The sequence below is a fragment of the Aquarana catesbeiana genome, linkage group LG03, assembly GCF_042186555.1.
Source record: "Aquarana catesbeiana isolate 2022-GZ linkage group LG03, ASM4218655v1, whole genome shotgun sequence".
NCBI classification, from domain to species: domain Eukaryota; kingdom Metazoa; phylum Chordata; class Amphibia; order Anura; family Ranidae; genus Aquarana; species Aquarana catesbeiana.
In genome coordinates this window covers 311,898,200-311,916,547 of record NC_133326.1, presented here as the reverse complement: position 1 = coordinate 311,916,547, position 18,348 = coordinate 311,898,200, and the positions used below count along the sequence as shown (strand labels likewise).

Here is an 18,348-nt window from a genome sequence, read left to right as displayed (position 1 = left end):
TCAAACATGCCATGGTTATATGTGGAATTACACCCCAAAATACATTCTGCTGCTTCTCCTGATTATGAGGATACCACATGTGTGGGACTTTTTTGCAGTCTAGCCGCGTACAGTACACCGAAAACCAGGCACTGCCTTCAGGCTTTCTAAGGGCATAAATTCGTGATTTTACTCCTCACTACCTATCTACCTGTCCAGATAGCGCAACCCCCCCCCCCAAATGACCCCATTTTGGAAAGTAGACACCCCAAGCTATTTGCTGAGAGGCATGTTGAGTCCATGAAATATTTATATTTTGCCACAAGTTTCAGGAAAATGACAATATCTATATAGATATCTATATAGATGTATATATATATATATATATATATATATATATATATATATATATATATATATATATATATATATCTATCTATCTCTATCTATATCTATCTATCTATCTATCTATCTATCTATCTATCTATCTATTTTTTTTTTTTTTTACAAATAACATTATTCTAAGGAGTGGGATGATATGGGGAGTTTACCCCTACCTATATCCCTAGATTGATTTTTCTGCTAGTGTTTTTTGGAGTTATGCTCTGAAATAGCTTCTGTCCTATTTACAAGTATTTTCCAATACAGATTCTATGGGAATTCTTTCATGTCTTTTTCTCTTTTATAACAAAATTGGAAGAACCCAATACTCACATTTTAAATATGAGCACTTTTGGTTTACCGGGTAATATCAGCATTGCAACAGATATCTGACTTCTATGGTAGCTCTGCCTTCTACCAATAGGGAGAGCATCATAAATTTGCTATATTATTTTATTTCTAGATTTAGTTTTGCTACCTGCCACTAGGGGGAGCTTCACTGATTGCCATTAGCAGTTTTAAAATTATACCTTTGGTAATTATCCCCTAGGGCAGATTAATTACTAATTAGCTATTTATTGACACCATCCTTCATCTCTTGATATTGCATATGCATATGTTTGTATGAGTCTTTTTTATGCCAATCATATATGTACTGTTTCCTATGTATACGGGCTAGCGGCGGTGCAGGGTTAACTTAATAGTAATGGGTGTAGTTTGCACTTTATCTTACCCCCATCTCTACCTTAGGGTTGGCCTCTGGTTATATACCATCTGAATATCTTTTTTAGCCTGCTATTATAGTATAATACGTCCTCTATATCATGAGGAAGGGGTGGGTCCTGTACGGCCGCTTGCCTTAAAAGACGTGTGGAGTAGCAATATGGCGCCTGCTCAGATGACGTCAATGACGAAATGAGTAAGGGGGAGCCATGCACACAGAGATTTTCTACAAATCTTCACAGATAGATCACTAACCGCTTGTAACAAAGGACGTCACATCCATTATTCCCAAGCAAATAAATGTGGGAGGCATTTAGCCAGGGTTATACATCCTAGGCAGCAATCTCTCCCTTTCTAGTGGCATTTTCCCCTCCCCTCTAAAACATGCACAGATCACTCCCATTCTTAAAAAGCCCTCACTGGACCCTACCGACCTGAACAGCTTAAGACCCATCTCACTACTCCCATTCACCTCTAAACTTCTAGAACGCTTAGTCTACAACTGTCTTAGCTCCTACCTCAATGAAAATAACCTTCTTGACCCCTTACAGTCTGGCTTTCGCTCGCAGCACTCCACGGAAACTACCTTACTAAAACTCACTAACGATTTACTAACTGCTAAAACCAACAGCCAGTACTCCATACTCCTACTACTTGACCTCTCTGTGGCCTTTGATACTGTTGACCACCCGCTCCTTCTCAATAAACTACATTCCCTTGGCCTCCGAGATTCTGCTCTATCCTGGTTCTCTGGCTATTTATCACAGCGCTCCTTCAGTGTCACCTACAACTCTGTCTCCTCCTCTCCATTGCCCCTTTCTGTGGGGGTCCCCCAAGGCTCGGTTCTTGGACCCCTTCTCTTCTCTATCTACACCTCCTCCCTTGGTCACCTAATAACTGCCCATGGCTTCCAATACCACTTATACGCTGATGACACCCAAATCTATCTGTCTACTCCTCACCTCACTCCTTCAGTCTCCTCTCGCATTACTAACTTACTAACTGACATATCAGCATGGATGTCACACCACTTCCTTAAACTAAATCTCTCTAAAACTGAGCTATTAATATTCCCCCCCGCCCGTGCCCCCCTCCATGACTTTTCCATCAAAATCAACAATGCAACCATCAGTCCCTCCCCTCACGCCAGGGTACTAGGTGTAATCCTAGATTCTGACTTGTCATTTCAGCCTCAAATCTCTCAGGACAAGTCCACAGACCACTCACGACATTTGAGGATATGTGTGGTCTCTCTCAGACCCCCAAACACCCCCTGTCTCTGATTTACAAAGGCATACAATCCCATGCATATAACTCACTGCCTAATTTTACACAAAAATGGTCTAGGGATTTGAGATTGGAGATAACCCCGGAACAATGGTTCACCTCATTCACACTCACACACAAATTGTCCATTTCTGGGTTCTCACAAGAGAAAAACTACAAACTATTATCACGGTGGTATAGGGATGCAGTCACGGTGAACAAGATGTACCCAGATACGTCCAATATGTGCTGGCGCTGTCACAGAGGAAAAGGTTCCTATATTCACATCTGGTGGGAATGCGACCGAGTTCACCCTTTCTGGGACAAGGTATTTGGTATTAATGACTTATATGGTGTATCTCTAGTACCCTCCCCCAAGATGGCCCTCTTATCCATACTACCAGGGTCTACCAGCTCTCACAAGTAAAGCCTCCTCAGGATCTTCTTGTCCGTAGCCCATCATATCATTTCCCAGTATTGGAAAACCGAAACCATCCCCTCTATTACAAATGGATAGACACCCTTAATGACACTATTCTTATGGAGGAGATACAGGCAAAGCTGGGAGACACCTGGGATAAACACAAACAACTATGGTAGCTATGGCTTCACCATTCCTCATCGGACCTCCTCCTCAACAGAGTTTCTACTTGAGGATTGGGCCCCATATATATTTAAGGTGGAGACAGAAAGAGTTATTAATTATTAATGAAAATTATTTGACACTCCTATATGGCTTAATCTATCAGTAACTAAAATGTTATTAATCTCTTATTGCGGAGCCCCCCCTTTCCCCTTTTTTTCTTCCCTTCCCCATACCCCCCCCACCCGACAGTTCAAACATAAATTGTATATTCCAGGCGGTGCCCTAAGACAGATGGAACCGCATGGTTGGGTCTTATGTTGTAGAGAACTGTTCTAAACATTCATATATATGTATGATACAATGTTTTACATATTGAACCGCTCCCCCCCCCCCCCATTTTTTTCATTCTGTACTCTCTCCCTTTTTCAATTGATATTTCACTTATGTTATTTTTGTATCTTTAAAAATTAATAAAAACTATATTCAACCTTAAAGGTCTTGTGGACATATAGCTGGTCTCAGCCTTTTGCTGCCAAGCAATATAAGACTTCAAGACTTCAATGAGGACAGCCCTATGTATGTATAGGATCTGGGTTACAGGTTTAGATCCCTTCTGGACATACTAAGAAGCCACCCCTAGCAACAATAGAGAAGTATAGGCTGATATTGTTGCAGTGGGGCTACCCTCTGTATGTCTTTTGCATTATGCACAGCAAAGCAAAAAACAACTAGCCCCAAAGTGAGGCAAGGTTTTGCTTACTAATAAACCCAAGCATCTGATGTTGAAAAGGGTCACTGGCCGCTGGAGGTGACAAATTCACTGTAGGTGGACAGCACAGAGAGTAGTTGATCCATGAAGTGCTTCAAAAGCAGAAACAGCAGCCAGGAAGTGGGTTCCTCTAGACAAGCTGAATTGTGTGAGAGTGTGGAGCTCACAAGCACAACACTCCACCTACTGTAGCATATGGTGTCAACACCCAGTTTCTTCACCCTTAACCATTACCACTGTAAGATGGTGGGATAGGAATTTTTAAAATGGCGTATGAACCAGTGTTGATTTTGACATCAAATGTCGATTTAGTTTTAGTCATAGTCTTTTGACTAAAATGCCATTTTCGTCATCTGAATTGTTTTAGTTTTAGTAATATTTTAGTCTACTAAAATCTGAATGGTCCGATATCTCAACGGCAACATGGGCCAGGAGTGCACACATGCACATGGCTATCCAAAGACACATTAGGAAGCGCCACCTAAAGTGGAGTACACGTGACCATCAGGGTTAACCTGCTGTGGGCAGTCAAACGTAGTCAGTGTGAGAGATAGGGACACATTGCAATAGAGCAACAAGTTCTGCTACAAATTGGGGAAAACTGAGATGCATGAAATGTTGGTGCAAGTGTACAGGAGGGTAGCAGTGAGCAGAAAATGTGTTTATGACTGGTTCAAACACTTTTGCAATGGGAAGGAAATGACTCAGGATGACCCATGTTCGGGTCGGCCGTCATCAAGCAGAACCCTAGACATGTTTGAGCAAGTGCGTCAAATGATGGCACGAGGTCGGCAACTGACTTTACGATTGATGGCGGAGGAATTGGGCATTAGCAAGGACACGGTGTGCATCATCATCCGTGAAGATTTGGGTAAGCGGAAGATCTGTTCTCGGTTTGTGCCGCACAAGCTGACAGATGAACAGAAAACACAACAGATGGAAACCTCTGGAGATTTCATTACCATGTGTGACCAGGATACATTCTTTCTGTGAACCATTTTCACAGGGGATGAGACCTGGTGCTACCAGTTCGATTCAGAATCCAAGCAGCAATCGATAAAATGGCATTCACCATCCTCCACCCGACTCAAAAAGTGTTGCCTGAAAAAGTCCAAGGTCAAGACAATGTTGACCGCCTTCTTCGACAATGATGGCATCATCCTTAAGGAAATCCAAGAATGTGTGACAGCGGTTCTGCGACCGATTCCTAAAGAGGCCTTTACTGACAGTTTCCAGAAGATTTATGAATGTTGCCAAAAGTGTGTTGTGAAGGATGGTGATAATTTTGAAGGCCAATAAAGGAAATTTGTTTGTATCTTCTGTTTTGTTTGTTTTCTGATACCATTCACCAAACTTTTTAGACATATCTCGTATGTGGTAGTTCAGTGTTAAATCTAATTTTCATTTCATTTTAGTCATAGTCTTGACTAAAATGCCATTTTAAATTTAGTTTTATTTTAGTCTTTTAGTTGTATTTTAGTATTCTGAATTGTTTTAGTTTTAGTTGTATTTTAGTTGACTAGATTAGTGGTAATTTAGTAGATGAAAATATTTTCATTAGCGAAATTAACACTGGTAAGAACTGTGAGGCAAGCCCACACGAAACTCCTGGTCTCTAATGACAAATGCAGATGTCTGTACCGAGGATATCAGATGCTCCAGTCCTGAAGCCTTGTATGGTTCCAGTATAGTTCCTCTCTTTTACCTATCCACCACTGGCCCCTATCTAGACCAGGCTTGCATTACCATTGGTTACACAGAGATTCTCTTCACCAAGTGGGAGTTGCTGGTGGATAATCTGGCTAACTCACATAGCAGGGCACTTTCCCAACACTCAGCAGCAAGGTTACTGAAATCCACTTCTGACACATGAAGAAGCCAGAGGCTCAGTTCAACGCATCTTTATTGCAACAGTTACAGTTCCATTGATGCAATTAAGGTGTCTTCAATAAGTAATACAGCCTCCAAGCATTATCTCACTCCTCTATACACAGAATCCTCCACTCAGATAAATGCCACAAGTCTCTGAGAACGATGGTGTACCTCTGTGCCAAGCAACAGGGAACCCCTCCAAAGGGAAGCAAGAAGGATAAATCTCTCCCTCTTCCCATAGTTAGTAACTACCATCAAGCTAGGCTCCTCCCCAGGAATTTAAGGGATCCTGCCAGGAAGGAAGTAAATTAGTCACCTCCCTATTAGACCCAGCCTCAATCGGCATACATGCGGCTACCTAACACAATGCACAGTAGTCTGTAAACATTCCACAATGCAGAGCCCAGTGCCCAAAAGTCAAATTACAGACTAGCCCCGAAGTCTTCCAGTCCAGTGGAGTCTCAGTAAGGATTCCAGAGCAGTTGCTGCTGTTTAGAAACAAACTCAAGCAGCATTTTTGAAGTCAGAGAAAAAATATCTACAGTGCACAGAGTATCTTGAGCTGAAGAAAAGGTGCTTAACCTCCTAGACAATAGCAAAAAATGAGGAATGATTATTGCAGGCAGGGTGATAAAAGGACTGGCCTAATGCTGGTTTGCTAGTGTCCCAACCTCTTGAAGGCAACAGCATAACCCAAAAGTCTATGAATTTACTACATTGCTGTGTTCCTAAATAGAAGACAAAGATTTTGGCTAGAGATACACCTTAATGATTGTTTTCAGCATCATCTAGAATTCCTTCAATGACTTCTCTGTTAGTACCTGGACGAGGCACTTGTCTGGCTCCATAGACCAAGATGGCTCCTTCCTTCATTCCAGTTTCACAGTACTCGAGCAGTTTGTCCAGATGGGCCTTGTGGTTCTGTGGACCATGATCTGTAGATCTGTCCAGAGGGTCACCGATCTTCATCTTTTTAATTTCTTCTACCTACACAAATACCATACGTTTGGTAATATATTCCATACCCTTTTACTTATACTTGGTTTTAAGTGGCCTTGATAATTTACTTATAAGATAAACTTGGTAAATAATCCCTCCTGGGTTAAAAATGTACATAAGGATTATAGCTATGACATTAGTTAAAGTAAAATAGTGCCACTGGCAAAGATGGCATGCACAGCACTACAACCCACAGTGACCAATCAGATTTGCCAGATCAGTGAAAAATAGGATTTTTTATAACAGCTTACCTGTAAAATCCTTTTCTTTTGATGGACATCACAGGACACAGAGCCTCAGTAATAACTGATGGGTTATATAGGTATCACTAGGTGATTGGACACTGGCACACCCTAACCAGGAAGTTCAACCCCCTATATAATCCCTCCCCTCACAGGGATACCTCAGTTTTGTAGCAAAGCAATATAAGTGTATTAGAAGAGGGGCGGGACCTCTGTGTCCCATAATGTCCATTGAAAGAAAAGGATTTTACAGGTAAGCTGTTATAAAAAATCCTATTTTCTTTCTCGAACATCACGGAACACAGAGCCTCAGTAATAACTGATGGGATGTCCCAGAGCAATGCTATCTGAGGGGGGGGGAACCACAACCAAGTAGGGTGCAATCAGACCTGAGGACCCTGTACCGCTGCCTGCAGCACACTACGCCCAAAGGCAATATCCTCATGCCTTCTCACATCCACCTGATAGAATCTGGTGAATGTATGGACTGAAGACCAGGTTGCGGCCTTGCAGATTTGAGCCATAGAGGCCCGGTGATGCACTGCCCAAGAAGCACCAATAGCCCTTGTGGAATGTGCCTTGGTCTGAAACGGAGGAATCTTCTGTTTCAAACCGTAAGCTTGAATAATCAATTGTCGAATCCATTTAGAAATGGTAGTTTTTGACACTGCCTGTCCTCTACTGGGACCCTCTGGCAGCACGAACAAAACATCCGTTTTGCGAATTTGAGCAGTTGCTTCCGGATAGACCTTGACTGCTCTTACTACATCCAAAGAATGTAGTGATCTTTCTTCCGGAGAACAGGGATCTGGAAAAAAGGAAGGCAGAACAATGTCTTGGTTTAGATGAAAATCTGAAACCACCTTCGGTAAAAAACTAGGATGAGGGCGCAATACCACTCCTTGTGTACAATCAAATAAGGCTCTTTACAGGAAAGAGCTGCTAATTCTGATACTCTTCTAGCAGAAGAAATGGCTACCAGAAAAATTAACTTTCTTGTCAACAGGACCAAAGGAATCTGACGTATTGGTTCAAAAGGCTGTTTCTGTAACACAGACAGAACCAAGTTCAAGTCCCAGGGGTTTAGGGGTGCCTTAACCGGAGGATTAAGATGCGTCACCCCCTGCATAAAGTTTTGGACCAAAGAATGCGAAGCAAGTGGCCATTGAAATAATACTGATAAGCTTCATCTCTAATCCCAATTGTAGAAAATCAAGAATTCTACCTATCACATATTTTCTGGGATGCCAACCCCTGGATTCACACCAGGATACATAAGCTTTCCAGACTCTATGATAAATCATTCTGGAAGCTGGCTTCCTTGCATTGATCAAGGTAGATATCACAGGACCTAAAAGCCCACGACTCTTCAGAACGTGGGTTTCAATAGCCAAACCGTCAAATTTAGCATTTGTAAGGCAGGATGGAACACTGGACCTTGAGATAACAGGTCTGGGCGTACCGGTAGGGTGCACGGGGAACCCACCGTCATCCTTACTATTTCCGCATACCAAGTCCTTCTGGGCCAAGCGGGGGCCACCAGAAGTACTGACTTCCTTTCCTGCCTGATCCTGCGAAGGAGTCGTGGCAGTAGCATAATAGGCGGAAATGCATAAATCAGTGAGAACCGATGCCACGGAATCACCAACGCATCTGTCCCGCATGCAAGAGGATCTTTCGTCCTTGCCACAAATCTGTCTATCTTTTTGTTGGATCGGGATGCAAAGAGATCTACATCTGGAACCCCCCATCTTTGGCATATGGCCCAAAAGACGTCGGGATGCAGAGACCATTCCCCTGGAAGTAACTGCTGGCGACTTAAATAGTCCGCCTGCCAGTTCTCTATCCCTGGAATGAAAACTGCCGATATGCATGGCACATGCTTCTCTGCCCAGACTAAGATCTGGTTCACCTCTTTTTGAGCATCTCGGCTCCTGGTGCCTCCCTGATGATTGACATAAGCCACTGCTGTGGCATTGTCGGACTGGATCCTGACCGGGCAACCCTGTAGCCTGATAGTCCAGGCCCTTAGGGCTAGATATACCGCACGGATCTCCAGAATGTTGATGGGTAAGGTCCTCTCGGTTTTGGACCATACCCCTTGGACCGCAGACTGTTCCAGAACTGCTCCTCAACCCGACGGACTGGCATCTGTTGTTACCACCGTCCAGGTAACCGGTAGAAAGGATTTCCCCTTCTGCAGGTTTTCGGGTATTAGCCACCAATTGGGGCTCTGACGCACCGCATGAGACAGGTGCATCGGAAAGTCTAATGCCTGAACCTTCTTGTTACAGGCTGACAGAATACTGTGTTGCAGCAGTCTTGATTTAAACTGAGCATAGGGAACTGCTTCGAATGAAGACACTATCTTTCCTAGCAGCCTCATACAAAGGCGGACAGAAGGACCCTTTTTGGTCCTGACTGCCAGAATCAGCTCCCTTAAAGCAGTGATCTTTGCCTGAGGTAGAAATATTTTCTCCTGGCTTGTATATATGATCAGACCCAAATACTCCAGTCTTCTTACTGGTTTTAGGAAAGATTTTTCTAGGTTGAGGATCCAACCTAGGTGTTCCAGATACTTGACTGTGGTCCTCAAGTTCCCGTTCAAGGAGGCTACCGACTGGTCTATCAAGAGCAGGTCGTCTAGGTATGCTATGACAGCTATACCCTGAGCCCTTAATCTGGCCAGAGGAGGAGCCAAGATCTTTGGGAACACTCGAGGTGCAGTGGCTATCCCAAAAGGCAGAGCCACAAACTGGAAATGGCGCCCTCCTATCTCGAAGCGTAGAAACTTCTGATGAGCAGGAAAAATGGGCACATGCAGATATGCATCTCTGATGTCTATCGATGCCAGAAATTCTCCTCCCTGCAGGATGGAGACTACTGTCCGAATTGATTCCATGCGGAAGGACTGAATCCTTAGGAATCGGTTCAGATCCCTTAAATCCAGAATGGGTCTGACATCCCCATTTGGTTTTTGGACCGTAAAAAGGTTGGAATAGAAGCCCAATCCTTGATCCTTCGCGGGAACCACCATAATGACCTCCTGCGACAAAAGTCACTCCAACGCTAGAAGGAGCGACTGCTTTTTCTCTGGATCTCTGGGGACACTTGATCTGAGGAAACGAGGAGAGGGAAATTCTTGAAACTCCAGCTTGTACCCTAAGGTTACCGTGGAGATTACCCATTTGTCCTGGAAGTCCTCCTGCCAGAGCCTTGAGAACTGTAGCAGTCTTCCCCCCACTCGAGCGAGCGGGGGCGCCCCTTCATAAGGAGGCCTTAGTGTCTTGCCTAGTAGGCTTCTTCCCCCAGGACTTCTTTTGTCTCTGGGGTTGACTCTTGTTTCTTGACCCAGATGGAGGAGGCCGTCGAGACTGCCTGGAGGCTGAAGCCCCTGGCGCTGGGGAAAGAGTCAGTTTGAAAGAGGGACGCTTACTCTTCTTCTTAACAGGTAAGAGAGTGCTTTTCCCACAAGAGATTCTCTTGATATAGTTATCCAAGTCTTCTCCAAACAACCTTGCACCATGAAATGGAAACCCAGCCAGCAGCTTCTTACATGGTGCTTCGGCTGACCAATTTTTTAACCATAGGATTCTACGTATATGCACCAACCCCAGTGAAAGACGAGAGGTTTGCATGATAGAATCTCTGATGGCGTCAACAACATAACATAAGGCCGCTGGAAGGTTAGCCAACCCCTGGGCCTGCTGTTCAGGTAAAACTTTGATGACCTGCTTAACATGGTCTCTTAAGTACTGACAGACTCCAATCGCTTCTACTGCAGGTTGAGCCACTGAACCTGCTAAGGAGAAAACATCCTTCAATAGGGATTCCATCTTTTTATCCACAGGATCCCTGAGCATCTGAGCATTGTCCACAGGACAAGTCAGACTATTATTTATGGAGGAAATGGCCGCATCAATGGCCGGTATTCTCCACATTTTAATAAACTTTTCTTCCATAGGATAAAGTGTTGAAAACTTTTTCGGCGCGAAAAAACGTTTATCTGGGTGATCCCACTCAGAATAAAGGAACTTTTCAAGTAAATTATGAACAGGAAAAGCATGTGCTGTTTGAGGAGGTTTCAGTGACCCTAAAGAAGAAGAGGGTTCTTTAACTGATTCAGATATGGGCAACTTAAATGTGGAGAGGACCAATCCAGTAAGGATCTGTACTAAGACTTTCTCCTCTTGGGAAGCCGAAGAGGGTCCCTCTCCACCTGATTCCTCCAAAGAGTAATCATCCGTCCCATCCTGATCCTCTGAAAGGGATTCTTCTCCTTTATCCCAGAGCTTCTCTGCCTGAGGGTCTTGGGAAACAGAGGAAGGCCTAGTGCGTTTTCTTCCACTGAGTGAAGATGTAATCATGGCCATTAATCTTTCCTCTAAACCATTAATGGCTGAGGAAAAAATCTCCTGTGTAATGTATACAGGGGCTGAAGTGCCAAAAGCAGGTGTAGTCCCTGACCAACGGCTCTCCCTGGCTAGCCGTCCCTGGCCCCTTAGGGGGGGAGGATACTGCAGAAAGGGGGTCCTCAGAACCTGAATGAGATCCCCTAGAGCCTCTGGTTCTTGGGGTATTTGAACCTCTTCTACCCATAGTGCAAAGCAACAAGATGGAGGTATCACAAAATGAACACTGACTGCTGAGCGATGTAGTCTGGCAAAAGCCTTGCTACCAAATGCCCAGTCTGGTGTTACCTTAGTAAATGCTGCCTAGGAGAATGCCTGTGTCCCACCTTTCTTTGCGGCCTGCAGCCGGCAAATGTGGGCGTCTGAGCACGCTGGACGCTGTGCTGACGCCCCGCCCCCCCCTCTACCGCCCCCCCCTTCGCTTTTTGAAAAAACGTGCGCTTCCCGCGCAAGCCGACCCTCCGGGACAGCATGGAGGAAAGGCTGGGGGAGGGGGAGGAAGGAGAGAGGCAGGGCCGGTGCTACCACTAGGCAAACTAGGCAGCCGCCTAGGGCGCACTGCTGCCTAGGGGCGCCTGGCCACTGGTTTCCCTCCACATCTGCATGCTCTGCAGGCTGCAGCATGTAACTAATTCAGTCCCAGGCAGCTGCTCCGTCTGACCAGTACTGTAATTAGAGGCACATCGCAGCACTGGAGCCAGTGCTAGAGGAAGCAAAGCCGATGCTTCCTGTATGGCGCCGCCTCCTGTCACATGGGTAGGGCAAAGGGGGTGGAGCCAATGGGGGCGGCAAAATTAGGTTTCACCTAGGGTGTCAAAAATCCTTGCACCAGCCCTGGAGAGAGGCTGGTAGTGATGGGGCCTGCACGTGGCAATGGCAGCGGCGGCGGCGATAGTGCGGTGTACAACCGCCTCACAGACCACCTGCGGCCTCCCCCTAGTCTGGGGGGAATATGCCTGAGGAGAGCCCCCCATCCCATCCTACCTGGAGCCGGCCGGAGGAGCTTGTGCAGTGTGAGAACACTGAGACAGACATCAGCATGAGAAGGTATGTGCTCTTGGCAGCCCCCGGTGGCGACGATAGGCATAGCATGCATTTACCTTAAAGGAGAAAACCTAATAGAATTAAAAAATTCTGTGGAATCTCCCTTACCTTATCCAGCTGCAGGGTTCTGTTATACAGACCCAATCTTCACCTCTCACGGTGGGCTTTGTTTGAAAAAACCTTCAGAGACTGGGGCCCCCTACGGATAGGGGGATCCACAGTTCTGGGCCTGTAAAGCACCCAGCCAGAAATAAGGATAGAAAACCAATTTTCTGATATACGGGGTCCAGCTCTCTAAAAAGAGGAAGCGTTACAGGTAAAACCTCGTTTCTTCGGACACGAGGCCCGGGTACCATCCAATTCGGCCTAGAAAGGACACTTTGAAATGGATCCGGTTCGCTTGGCTTGCCCCAGTATAGGATATAGGATATTCCCTTTGGAGCTCAGCACAGGACATCTTTACAGGTCCATCACCTAAGACACTGGCGTAAAAACTGAGGTATCCCTGTGAGGGGAGGGATTATATAGGGGGTTGAACTTCCTGGTTAGGGTGTGCCAGTGTCCAATCACCTAGTGATACCTATATAACCCTTCAGTTATTACTGAGGCTCACTGCAGCTTCACTGGTTGCTAATGATCACTAAACTCTACTTACCGATGCCCCTTACAATATTTTGGTTACTTTTGTAAATGAGACCAGGTAGGTTTAAATCAACGTTTTATGCAATTCATTATTATGGCGGTTCAAGTATATGCATGTTTGTTGAATAAAGTACTGCATATACTGTATGAGAATGCAGATGTCACTGAGTTTAGTAAACTTTACATACTGTAGGACCTTAGGACATGCGACTGACTTACCACACGTTTTACAAATTCATCATGTATAGATTCTTCAACAAACAGTCTGCCTGCTGCAATGCAGTTTTCACCTTTGTTGAAAAACACAGCTCCCATACCCTAAAAATACAAGAGTAAAATGCTAAATATTAAAGGCTAAACATTGTTTATGCAATTGATATGGAAGGATATTTTTTCTGTTATTTGTATTTCTCTTGCATTTAAGCGCCGCTCCCCCATCCATGCATCCGGCCCCCTAATCTACATGCAGGGCGCTGGACACATGGATTCCAATGGGGGGAGGTGTGTTTTTTTTTTTAAGCATGTGATTAAAGCCAGAGGCTCTAATAGGCTTCAAGAAAGAGTGGGCTTGGGGCACAGAGCACTGCGCCCTGATCCCACTCAATTGTGTAACAATAGCGAATAAATATTCGCTGTTATCACACCGATTCCCCTCCCGGCCAATCAGGAAGCAGGTAGTGAGACCCGTTTCCTGATTGGCCGAAAGGAGAAGCCATCCTATTGGCCTATGAAGAGGAAGGAGGAGAAGATGTTCGGCCGAGGAGATGCATTGGAAGCCTGGGACAGGGAGGAGTCTGAGGGGGAAAGCCACCACCACTGTCTCCATGGGAAGCCCAGGACACAGAGGAGTCTGAGGATGGAGCACCAGCCACCACTGCATTTCAGCTTTAGCTCCAACATAAAGTATAACTATATATGTAGTGCATTGAAATACATGCTTGTGAATAGACCAAGATCGCTATCCATGTACTTTTTAAATATTTAGCAGATACTTTTTGTTCCTCTTTTAATGTTTTCATGTGACCGCCCAGCCTCTGCTTTGTATGTCTTACTACAGGGCAGCTGGGTGAGCACTTGTAGGTGCACAGGTCACTAGGAGGAGGCATACTCCTTCCTGCTAGAGCTAGCTCTCATTGCAGGACTGTGTGTGATGTGAACACCAATATGTCTATGTCATGCAGCTGACTTCTGTGAAGGTGTTGCAAGGGGAAGGCGACAATGCTGCTGCAAATGAAGAAACACTTTTGTACCATTGTCAGCTCTCCAAAGAAAATGCTGCAGAAAAGGGCATACTAGCAGGACCAACAGATATTGCTGATGGGAGTTAAAACACTTCATTAAAAGAGAAGTAAGACCAAAGCTCTTTTGGCCATACTTCTCCTTTGGCTCACAAGTGCACTGCACTCCTGTGACCCAGAATCAGCTGACAGCAGCTAAAGCCTGCTGTTGGCTGATGACACAGAGCCAGTCCAGGCTCTACAGGAATTCCAACAATAATGTTAGGATCCGCTCAGATTCCTGATCGGCAGCTGGGTCCGCCTCTCAATGACCCACTAAGAGCCTGAGTCACCCATTCCCTCCATAGTCCAGTGCTCCAGTGAGCGCTGGAGGGGCAGAGCATAAAGATCTGTGCTCAGAGCTGATCCAATTACTGAGAGATCAGCGGTCTTTGATTGCTAGGTTCTTGGTGTAGACCCGGCAGGGAGCAGATGCAGCATTGGGTCAATTCTGCTTCTACATGGGTGAGTAGGTATGTTCGTTATTTTCCCGTACTCCTCTTTTAATAGAATATATATATATATATACACAGTATCTCACAAAAGTGAGTACACCCCTCACATTTTTGTAAATATTTTATTATATCTTTTCATGTGACAACACTGAATAAATTACACTTTGCTACAATGTAAAGTAGTGAGTGTACAGCTTGTATAACAGTGTCAATTTGCTGTCCCCTTAAAATAAGTCAACACACAGCCATTAATGTCTAAACCGCTGCCAACAAAAGTGTGTACACTCCTAAGTGAAAATGTCCAAATTGAGCCCAAAGTGTCAATATTTTGTCTGGCCATTATTTTCCAGCACTGCCTTAACCCTCTTGGGCATGGAGTTCACCAGAGCTTCACAGGTTGCCACTGGAGTCCTCTTCCACTCCTCCATGATGACATCACAGAGCTGGTGGATGTTAGAGATCTTGCACTCGTCCACCTTCCGTTTGAGGATACCCCACAGATGCTCAATAGGGTTTAAGTCTGGAGACATGCTTGGCCAGTCCATCACCTTTACCCTCAGCTTCTTTAGCAAAGGCAGTGGTCATCTTGGAGGTGTGTTTGAGGTCGTTATCATGTTGGAATACTGCCCTGGGATCATGCTCTGCTTCAGTATTTCACAGTACATGTTGGCATTCATGGTTCCTTCAATGAACTGTAGATCCTCAGTGCCGGCAGTATTCATGCAGCCCCAGACCATGACACTCCCACCACCATGCTTTACTGTAGGCAAGACACACTTGTCTTTGTACACCTCACCTGGTTGCCGCCACACACGCTTGACACCATCTGAACCAAATAAGTTTATCTTGGTCTCATCAGACCATAGGACATGGTTCCAGTAATCCATGTCCTTAGTCTGCTTGTCTTCAGCAAACTGTTTGTGTGCTTTCTTGTGCATCATCTTTAGAAGAGGCTGCCTTCTGGGACGACAGCCATGCAGACCAATTTGATGCAGTGTACAGCGTATGGTCTGAGGACTGACACGCTAACCCCCCCATCCCTTCAACCTCTGCAACAATGCTGGCAGCACTCATATGTCTATTTCCCAAAGACAACCTCTGGATATTACGCTGAGCATATGCTCTCCTTTGGTCAACCGTGGCGAGGCCTGTTCTGAGTGGAACCTGTCCTGTTAAACCGCTGTATGGTCTTGGCCACCGTGCCGCAGCTCAGTTTCAGGGTCTTGGCAATCTTCTTATAGCCTAAGCCATCTTTATGTAGAGCAACAATTCTTTTTTTCAGATCCTTCGAGAGTTCTTTGCCATGAGGCGCCAGTGACCAGTAAGAGAGAGTAAGAGTGGTAAAAGCAATTTTAACACACCTGCACCCCATTCACAGGTGAGACCTTGTAACACTAAAGCTAATTGGGCCCAATTTGGATATTTTCACTTAGGAGTGTACTCACTTTTGTTGCCAACGGTTTAGACATTATTAGCTGTGTGTTGAGTTATTTAGAGGGGACAAAAAATTTTCACTGTTATACAAGCTGTACACTCACTACTTAACATTGTAGCAAAGTGTGATTTCGTCAGTGTTGTCACATGAAAAGATATAATAAAATGTACAAAAATGCGAGGGTGTACTCACCTTTGTGAGATACTGATTATATATATATATATATATATATATATATATATATATATATATATATATATATATAGTATATTTCATACAAAAAATACATCATATGATACATATAGTAAAGTTGTGGCTATCCTTTACCTCATTCAACATGTTTTCATTTTAAAGAAAATTAAAAACAAAATTACTTTAAGCTTTTTTTCATATAAATATTCAGTTGCTTAAAGGGACCCAGTTAGAAGAGAAGTATGGTAGCTGTTCTTGCTTGGTTGGTTTTTAAAGGGACAGGCTCTGGAATTGCCCTGCAGACCCTAACTCCACTAACTAGCAAGTCACTGACCTTATAAGCTGCAGCCATGGAAGTAAGATAAGCCCATGTTCTGCACGTGGGGAGGATATGTACCATATATAGTTGCCATATCCTTGAATATGAAGGTTCTGGGTTGAAACTTATAATTTATTAAACTCAGTCACACAAATCATTACATGTAAAAAAAACTGAAGCTTTTTTAAATAAGTTGATCCAGAATATCAGCGAAACTCCTAAATACTACTCTCATATTAAATCTTAACAGCCATAATGGCAGTACCTAGATTACGGAAAACTACCTTGCTAGATTTGATGATAGTTAAGGCAAATATCAGCTGGATCATGACAATGTTAAACGTGCAACTATAATGCAAGTCCAAATACATTTTTCCACCATTATCCTCCTAACTTTTTTCCTCTATTCCGAATGAAAAAAATGCTAGTTTCTTTCTAGATAACAAGTAAAGAAATCACCAATTTTAAACGACCACTATCTTCCTGAATTCCTGATCACAGTTCAACAATTAAATGTTTCAAAACCCACGTTAACTTCTCTTTTGTGAAAATGTCAATAAAAATTAATGAAAGAGAAAAGCCCCTTTCCTGCATGGGTGTTCTAGCCCAGCGATTCACTAGGTACTAAACCAGAATCAGGTTGATCTACCTTTAAATGAAAGTCAGAATGGAGTTTTCATACTTTAATATTCACAGGTTTCCAATACATATGTTTCTCTCAAAAATGGACTCCAAGTCTGTTAGTACCCATTGCTGCAGCCATAAAAAATGGTGGTCCAACTTCCTTTCAGATATTTATTGGTCTCTCGGGAATCTGACTGACCACTAGCTCACTGACATTTCCACCTCTCAGCCGAGGATTGGCTCTGTCTGTAGTAGAGGCACTGATAAGCTACTTGGCTGCATCAATCACTACTTATGCCTCACACAAAACCTGCCCTTGGCCGGAACTGCAAGGTGAGGGTAGCAGTGGAGTAGCAACTGGTCAGATTCGGCAGGACACTAGTCTATTTAGTGGCAGCAGCAAGAGTAGTTAGTCTAGGTTCACTGCAACAAAAAACAAAACTTTTTAAGTTCCTGCTCTTTAAAGGTTGCAAATTTCTCAGCATTATCTGGAACAGGAACATAAGGTTTCATTAGTAAATCTTCTCACCATTCTTACAGCCTTGTCGAGATCACAGTCATTAAAAATGATTAGAGGAGATTTCCCACCAAGTTCCAGTGAAACCTTTTTTAGATTGCTGACAGCACAACTGTATGGACACAAAAGTAACTGTACATGAATACACTAATATATAACATATAAGTTGTGTATAAAAGGTTTTTAATAATTACTGATTTACAAGACAGTAGTAGCTTAAATTTACAGTACATGGTTGGGTTACTCCTGTTAGCTATGACCTCTGACCTTACTATATGCTCACATTCCTTGTCTCCTGACACTGTTATTTGGTGAAACTGGTTTTAACTCATTTCCAGCAGGAGATGAGGAGGCCCCACAATTAGAAAAGTATATATATGGGTGGAAGACAGAGACTAGTTGCATTCATCCAGGGCTTCGTCAAAGCGCCTGGGAAAAAGGAGCCTCCCCCTTCCAGGAATTTCAAATGAAATTATGGGCTCCATCTGTAATACATCTTTAGACCAAGCTAAGTATATTCCATTTATATATTATTACTTTAGACTTGTTTGATTTATCGCACTATGCTCATACTGTATATATGAAAGATTGGGTATAGGAACCTGTTCACAAGC

General features: G+C 44.0%; 1 protein-coding gene across 1 annotated transcript in view; it reads right to left on the bottom strand.

Annotated features, from left to right (window-relative positions):
* The window catches only part of ALDH1L2 (aldehyde dehydrogenase 1 family member L2), a 101,381-nt gene that overhangs the window by 18,801 nt on the left and 64,232 nt on the right, over positions 1 to 18,348 (bottom strand). Inside the window, exons 18-20 of the mRNA XM_073620283.1 lie at positions 17,747 to 17,846; positions 13,135 to 13,233; positions 6,398 to 6,563 (exon numbers count right to left, since the gene is read on the bottom strand). Coding sequence (XP_073476384.1) covers positions 6,398 to 6,563; positions 13,135 to 13,233; positions 17,747 to 17,846 — 365 coding nt within the window. The remainder of the gene's footprint in view (positions 1 to 6,397; positions 6,564 to 13,134; positions 13,234 to 17,746; positions 17,847 to 18,348) is intronic.